The 7238-nt window shown below is 71.6% G+C and overlaps 2 protein-coding genes across 2 annotated transcripts in view; one reads left to right on the top strand and one right to left on the bottom strand.

Moving 5' to 3' along the window:
* PSMA7 (proteasome (prosome, macropain) subunit, alpha type, 7) overlaps positions 1-2517 on the top strand; it is a 5197-nt gene extending 2680 nt beyond the window's left edge. Inside the window, exons 3-9 of the mRNA XM_012728153.1 lie at positions 68-94; positions 758-959; positions 1125-1249; positions 1575-1697; positions 1871-1990; positions 2131-2193; positions 2320-2517. Of these exons, the coding sequence (XP_012583607.1) occupies positions 68-94; positions 758-959; positions 1125-1249; positions 1575-1697; positions 1871-1990; positions 2131-2193; positions 2320-2412 (753 nt within the window). The 3' untranslated portion in view covers positions 2413-2517. The remainder of the gene's footprint in view (positions 1-67; positions 95-757; positions 960-1124; positions 1250-1574; positions 1698-1870; positions 1991-2130; positions 2194-2319) is intronic.
* Positions 2518-3313: 796 nt separating this feature from the next.
* The window catches only part of LSM14B (LSM14B, SCD6 homolog B (S. cerevisiae)), a 5179-nt gene continuing 1254 nt past the window's right edge, over positions 3314-7238 (bottom strand). The window contains exons 2-8 of the mRNA XM_012728152.1: positions 7055-7237; positions 5741-5908; positions 5581-5655; positions 5350-5511; positions 5128-5278; positions 4412-4591; positions 3314-4130 (exon numbers count right to left, since the gene is read on the bottom strand). Coding sequence (XP_012583606.1) covers positions 4420-4591; positions 5128-5278; positions 5350-5511; positions 5581-5655; positions 5741-5908; positions 7055-7237 — 911 coding nt within the window. The 3' untranslated portion in view covers positions 3314-4130; positions 4412-4419. The remainder of the gene's footprint in view (positions 4131-4411; positions 4592-5127; positions 5279-5349; positions 5512-5580; positions 5656-5740; positions 5909-7054; position 7238) is intronic.

Raw genomic sequence — 7238 nt, 5'->3', positions numbered from 1 at the left:
CTGGGGGCCGGACGCCCGAGGCGGAGCAGCCTGGCCGGCCATCTTGGCGCGCCGCCTTTGCCCGCAGGTGTCGGGGCCCGTGCGGGCGGCGCAGGTGCGTTCTGCACGTGCCCGTGGCGGAAACGAGTGCTTGGGCCGGGCGCCACCCCAGCCAGGCCCCCACGAGGGAAAGCTCACTGCCTGGCGCCCACCCTGAGCCCTGCTCGGGCCACTCGGGCCACCAGTGGGCACTCGGTCCGCATCCATGCTGGCCAAGGCCGGGGGCGTCCACGGGTTGTGTTTATCCGAGTCTGCCTGGAAGTGAAACCCCAGAGCCCATCCTGTGGCCCAAAACTCGTAGAGCAGGGGGCGTCGGCCCTCCCAGGTCTCCCTCTGGCCAGCCACGTGGTTGCTTGACCCGCAGAGGAAGGGGGGGGGCTCCCAAGTGAAGCTGGGAGGGGGGAGAATGGGGGCAGCCAGTGTCCCTGCCATGCTGACCCAGCCGTGGCCCTGTGGGTTTCAGGGTGCCACGGGACAGGGCGGGTGGCTGCTGTGGGCAGGCTTCTTGGAGAGACTGTCCATGACTGTCCGTGACTGTCCACTCGTGTCCCGCTCCCGCCGCCCCTGAGGGTGGGTGGAGCTGGAGCCACGGTCTGGCGCAGGGGGCACAGACCGGCCCCATCACGGCCTTACCGGTGTGGGCCTGGCTGTTGCCTGCGGCCGCCCGTCCAGACCCGGCCTGTGACCCTTGCTTGTGCACGCCGGCTGCCGGGGCCAGGCTGCTGGCCGCGGGAGGCAGGGTGGCCGCGGTGCCTGCTGGCGGCCGCGCCTGACCACCACGCTCTCGCTGCAGGTGGGCGTGCGGGGAAGAGACATCGTGGTCCTCGGGGTGGAGAAGAAGTCGGTGGCCAAGCTGCAGGATGAGCGGACCGTGCGCAAGATCTGCGCCCTGGACGACAACGTCTGCATGGCCTTCGCCGGTGAGCTGGCCGCTGGCCGCGGGTCCTGGGGCGGGAGAGCCGGGACCCGTGCGCTGACGTGCCCCCGCGCCCCACGGGGCTCGGAGGGTGGGGTGGTCGCCCAGGACCGGCCTGCGGGCGTCGGGGGGAGCCAGGCCCAGCAGGGTTCTCTGCGCCCCCTCGCAGGCCTCACCGCCGACGCCCGGATCGTCATCAACCGCGCCCGGGTGGAGTGCCAGAGCCACCGGCTGACAGTGGAGGACCCGGTGACCGTGGAGTACATCACCCGCTACATCGCCAGCCTGAAGCAGGTGGGCAGCGGCCATCGCGGGGATGTGTCCGCGGCCGCCGCCTGTGTGGGGCGTCCCCGCGCTGCTGGGCCTGTCTCGTTCCCTCCCTGCGGGGACGCGGCCCTTTGTTCTGCCATCGGCGGCCAGCCAGCCACATGGCGGGAGCCACGGCCCTGCGGCCAGGCGGGCTGGGCGGGCCGGGCGGACCTCCCCGGGCCGCGCGGCGCAGGCCAGGTGCCCCCAGCCCCGGTGCCGGGTGGGACCTGCCCGGCCAGAGAAGGGTCAGGGGCTCGGTTGTCCTGGGGCCACCGCCGGCTGGGCCGGGCCTGACACGCCTCCCCGCCAGCGCTACACGCAGAGCAACGGGCGCCGGCCCTTCGGCATCTCCGCCCTCATCGTGGGCTTCGACTTCGACGGCACCCCCCGCCTCTACCAGACCGACCCCTCGGGCACGTACCACGCCTGGAAGGTGAGGACGGCCCCCTGGCTTCAGGGCGGGGCGCAGGCCGGGCACTGTCCGAAGCCTCCCGAGAGGGACGTGGGCAGCGCCTGAGCCCTCGGGAAGGGGCTGCCGCGGCCACAGGCCCTGGAGCGGCCTGCGGTGGGCATGGCCGGCCGAGCGCCGTCACGCGTCTCTTTCAGGCCAACGCCATCGGCAGGGGCGCCAAGTCGGTGCGGGAGTTCCTGGAGAAGAACTACACTGACGAGGCCATCGACACGGACGACCTGACCGTGAAGCTGGTCATCAAGGCCCTCCTGGAAGTAGGCCCGCAGCGGGAAGGGCACTAGCCCTAGCGGGGTGGGTTGGGGTGGATGGAGCACCACCCTGGCTGGGCTGGCCACCGGGGTTGCCCGGAGCACCGGCAGGGGCGGAGTGACCGGTGCGCTTCTATCCCGCCAAGGTGGTCCAGTCGGGGGGCAAGAACATCGAGCTGGCTGTGATGCGCAGGGACCAGCCACTCAAGGTGACGGCCTCGCCTGGGGGAGGGGGGCAGCGGCTTGCGTCCAGTGCCGTGGCCCCGTCGGGCACTTGGCCGGCTGCCGTGGGGACTCGTCCCCGGGGCTCACTGAAACGTCTTCTCATCTGGTAGATTTTAAACCCTGAAGAGATTGAGAAGTACGTCGCCGAAATTGAAAAAGAGAAAGAGGAGAACGAGAAGAAGAAGCAGAAGAAGGCGTCGTAGGTTGAGAAGTACGTCGCTGAAACAGAGAGAGAAGAAAGCAGCAGAAGGCGTAAGCCTCGGCGGCCCGCGTCTCGCAGACCCACAGTAAACCCCTTTTGTGACCACCCTGGGGCTTGGCCTCTTTACTGGCGCGCGGCCCCTGGGACGCGGGCAGGCCCTGGCATCAGTGGCCAGGAGGTGGCACCATCCTTTCACCGCCAACCAGGCACCAGGTGCGCCGAGCGCGACCTCAGGTCTGCAGGGGCAAAACCGGACTTGCAAGGCTGAGAACGGGGCAGGCTGGAGACAGACACTTCCCCAAGGGGCACGCAAGGCGCCCCCTCCCATCAGGGCACAGCAGACCAGAGCTGTGGGGCACCCCCTCGCCCAGAACCCCCGGCGCCTCGGGCCCCTCACAGGGCTCACTTGTGGGTGTTTTCCCCAGGGTGTGAGGCTGGGGGGGGACCCGGAACGGCACTGCCACGTGCTTGGCAGCGCCCAATTGATCTCCCGCACAGGACTGCAAGGCTCCCCGCCCACGGGCTCTGCTCCAGCGCGGCCTGTGCCGGCTTGGCAAAAGGGACAGATTTGCGCGGATCCCCTTGGGCGGGCGCTGGGCACACAGCGGGGGTCCACAGCGTGACTGTCTGTGGGCTCTGGCCGAGCAGGCGGCCCCCCCAGGCTCAACTAGGTGGGTTGGGGTCCCGGTCTGGCCCAGGGGCCGCGCAGCCTCGGGGCCGCGCAGCCTCGAGCCCGCTTTCGGCCCCCGCCCGTGCAGGCCACAGCTTCCCACCTGCTCCCCCATGCCAGAGCCAGAACCCGGCACCACGGCGTGGACCCTCAGGCTGCTGCCCAGCCAGAGGCCCGCCCCGGCCGAGGGACAGGGAGTGGGCTGACCACACCAGTGACGAGCAGAGCGCCGTGCAGGTTTGCGTGTTTATTTATAGTCACAATTTACATTGCCCCGACAGTGACCCCTGCTGCGTTCTAGTTCTGAGCCAGAGTCCTACAAAAATAAACCCAAGCTTGTGCGGCAACTAACAGCCCGCGGCCTCCATCCGAGGACCGTGGCCGCGCCACGCCCGCCGCAGGCACATGCCCCCCATGCAGCCCGCCCGCCCCCCACCTGCAGAACACAGGACAACTATTTACAGTTGAGGAGAAGGTGCCCGGCCAGCCCACCTGGCTCGGTCCAGTGGGCGAGCCGCCGCGCCGGGCTCCCCAGTCCAGCGCTGCCCTGCTGGCCACAGGGGGCCTGGGGCTCGTCCTGGGCCCTTCCTGGCCATCCCCTCCTGCCAGTCAGGCTTGGAGCGGGCGTGGGCGCCCATAAGCCAGGACCCCCGTTGGGCACCTCAGGGCCAGCTGGGGGCTCAACATGATAGTGCCCCTGCCCGGCCCTGGGTGCTGGGCCACGCCCGCCTAGGTGCCGGGCCAGCAGCACCGGGCCGGTGGCGGCAGAGATGGCGCCGGCCACATTCGCCAGGGAGCTGCTGCGCTCGCCAACCAGAGCTGCCGCAAAGTGCGGACAGGCCTCTGCGCGGAGCCCTCACCCGCCCGCCCCGGACGCCAAGACCTCAGGGTCAGGCTGTGCCAACTAGAAAGGCGGCCGCTGCGGCGGTGCCCACCCCCAGGCTCGCGCAGCCTGAGGCCAGGTCCAGCGAAGCAGCAGCTCAGGGCCCGGGCCTCCGGCAGGTGACGGGCGCCGGCCCACCCCTAGTCCAGGCTGCTCCAGCAGGGGCCTGCGGAGGGGACGCTGCCCTGAGGGTCTGGCCGGCAGGCTCCGCCCGCCCCCCGCCCCGCCAGGGTGGTCCCGGGGGGAGCACAGAACTGTGACCCACTGTTGGAAACGATACTGCCAGGGCTAGATGGGCGGCTGGGAGCTGCCCTGGCTGCGCAGACAGCGCCTGGCGCCATGGTTGCTCTCCTCGCTGGGGGTCAGAACAGCCCCTTTGGCCGGAAGAGGCCCCCCCACTGGGGGGCAGCCCTGCCCCTCCCTCCAGGGGTTGGCGGCCCCACTCACCTCCTGCCTCACACCCGGCCGGTCCCTGCTCTGTGAGAAGTGGGGTTGCGCCGGGCAGCACCGCTGCCCCTGCCACCTCGGAACCCGCCCCGGAAACTGCGGCCACGCAGGAACCGCCCCGACACCCCGAAGGTCTCCGTGTTGAGCTTCCTCTCCTCAGCCCACGTGGTCCGCCTGGAACTGAGCACGGAGCGAGCCTGAAACCCACAGCCGCGCATGGCGGCCGGAGCCAGGCTGGGCCCCTGGGGGGACGGGTCAGAGGACAGCGCGAGGGGCTGCGTGGACAGGCTCGGGCCTGTTGCCCCGCCGCTCGGGGGCACACAGAGCCCTGCAGATACCACCGGGGCGGGGCGCAGGCCAGGCCGGCAGCTGGCCGGCAGCAGAGGCAAGGGCACAGCCGCCTGCAGGCCCTGCAGGGCGACCGGAAGGAAGCACAGCTGCCCCACCCCTCACCCTCGGGGCTTCAGCATTAGGCACCCCGCCCCCACCTGCACCCCTCGACTCAGGGCAGTCACCCCACCCTGCTCACGGCGCTGAGAACAGCCCCCCCCGGCCAGGGTTCTGCACGGCCCACTTCCTGCCGTGCTGGGCCCGGGCTGCGGGGTGTCCGAGCACCCCCAGGCCCAGCCACCCCTGGGAGCAAGGGCAGCAGCAGGAAGGGGCACAGCGGGACACAGCGCTGGGCGCCGACAGCGGGGGGCCGCCCACCGGCCCACCTGGCCTTGAGCTCCGAGGAGATGTTGTCAAAGAACGACTTGGACTTGTCGTAGTAGCGGCTGGGCCCCAGGTGGCCGTCCTCGGCCGGGGCCTCCTCGCTCTGCGCCACCACCGCCGCGTCCTCCTCGTCCCCCTTCTCGGCCTTCTCATCTGCAGGGGACACTGCCGCTCAGGGGCGCCCCGGCCCCTCCCGGCCCCTGCCCCGAGCCCCGTGGCCGGACCTCTGAAGTTCAGCTTCTTCCGGAACTCCTTGTCCAGCTCCTCGCGGTTGAACTGGGCGTTGGCGCTCTCGAAGTCGAAGTCGCCCTCGAACTTGATGGTGTTCTCCTTGGCGCTCGCGGGCCGGTTCTGGCCCCTGGAGCGGGTCCTCGTCCGTCTGTTCCCTGCGGGAGACGGGCGGGCGTGAGGCGCGGCCCGGGCGAGCCTGCACGGCCGCGGGGCGGGGTGGGCACCTGGTCTCCTCCGCTGCGGCCGCCTGTTCTCGTCGTTCACCTGCCCCTGCGTCTGCGCCGCCGGCTGCGCCGCGTCTGGGGAGGTGGCGGGAGGGCGTCAGCAGCAGGCCCGACCTGCCGCAGGGGCTGGGGCCCACGGGCGCGGGGGGACGACACGTACCGCCAGTGGCCTTGCCGGCCGGCTGGGCAGGGCGGCCGTTGAGCTGGGTGCCCACGGCGGCCTTGCTGGGGAGCAGCTTCTTGGCGTTGAGGCTGTCGACAGAGCTGGTCTGCACGGCCTGCTCCACCATGGGGCTCTTGCCGCCCGGGACGGAGGGAAAGCCGGCTCCTGGCGGGGCGGGCGAGAGCTTTGCAGACAGACAGGCGCCGCCCACACCCCGCCCAGCGTGCTCCCCGCGGCGGCCACGTCAGTGGACAGAAGAAAGCAGAACCCGACGGTGCCCTGTGCCGGCCCAGAGCAGGCAACCCCGGGCCGGGGAACCACGGCCACAGGGAGCAGCACCCGCCGGCTCGGGGCCCTCGAGCGCCAGCCCGGGGCACCAGTCGTGACACACCAGGGGTTTCACTGCTCACAGGGTTCACTCTGGCCTGCGGGGACCGGGGTGCCGGCCTAGAACCCCCCCAGCCAGCCCAGACAAGGACCCCTTCGCTCCGGGTGCGGGAGCTGGGGACGCCACGCGAGCCGCCCCGGCACAACTGGACGCCCTGAAACAGGCCTGTCGCGTGGGCAGAGCGCACGTCCCAGCCCACCCAGGAAACTGGCCGTGCCGCCCGCGCTGGGCCAGACCGAGGTCCACCGCCCCGGCCCCGGGGTGACTGGGGGAGCTCCACGTCTTGCCGTGGAGACTCAACTGTGGGCCCAGGGAGCAGGGCAGTGCTCACGCCCCGGGGTGCCCGCCAGGCCACCCTCCCCAGCCTGTCCTGTCGCCTGGGGGAGCGCCCAGCTCGCTGCTGCCCGGCCAGGCAGAGCATGAAGCCAGCCCCAGGGCACGGGGCCTCAGCCTGGTGCAACCCGGCGGTCGGCAGAGGTGAAGGACCCCACAGGCACTCTGCTCCGCGCCAGGTGGCGCAGCCAGCTCTAACAGCAAGGGCCTGGCTGCCAGCCCATGTGTGGTCAGCGCAGGCCAGTCGCCTAAAGCACCGGGCTGCGCTTGGGAAGCACCACGTCCTCACCGCGAAGGCCCTGGGCCAGAGGCCACGGCGCCCGACCCTGGAGCAGCAGCAGCGCGTGGGCCAGGGCCGCTGCCTCCCCACACCTGCAGCCACGCCGGGCGCCAGAGCCCCAGGGGCGCCATCTGACGACCGGGTCGGACCCTGGCCCAGGTCAGCGCCAGCTCTGCCCACGTTTCCGTGTCACCGAGGGGTCCCGGCCGCCCAGCCTCGCCAGCGCTCCGCTCCACCGACACGCCGGGCTGGGCCACCCCGCTCCCGAGGCGGCCGGCCGGACCGCATGCAGCGCTCCCCACTGCGTTACCCTTGGCGGGGGGCTGGCGTGGCTCTGAGGACACGTCAGGCTCCGACACGGGCTGAGGAGACGGAGAGGAGCTAGGGCTGGACGCGGCGGCCGAGGCTGGAGGGCTGGCCAGCTTCTCTGAGGAGACAGGAGAGAGCGTCACGGCACGCGCCCGTCGCCAGGCGCCGCTGCGTCGGGCCGGGGG

This window comes from Condylura cristata, unplaced genomic scaffold (assembly GCF_000260355.1).
Source record: "Condylura cristata isolate star-nosed mole 26May11 unplaced genomic scaffold, ConCri1.0 scaffold00022, whole genome shotgun sequence".
In the NCBI taxonomy this organism is placed as follows: domain Eukaryota; kingdom Metazoa; phylum Chordata; class Mammalia; order Eulipotyphla; family Talpidae; genus Condylura; species Condylura cristata.
This window is presented reverse-complemented; position numbering and strand designations above follow the sequence as displayed.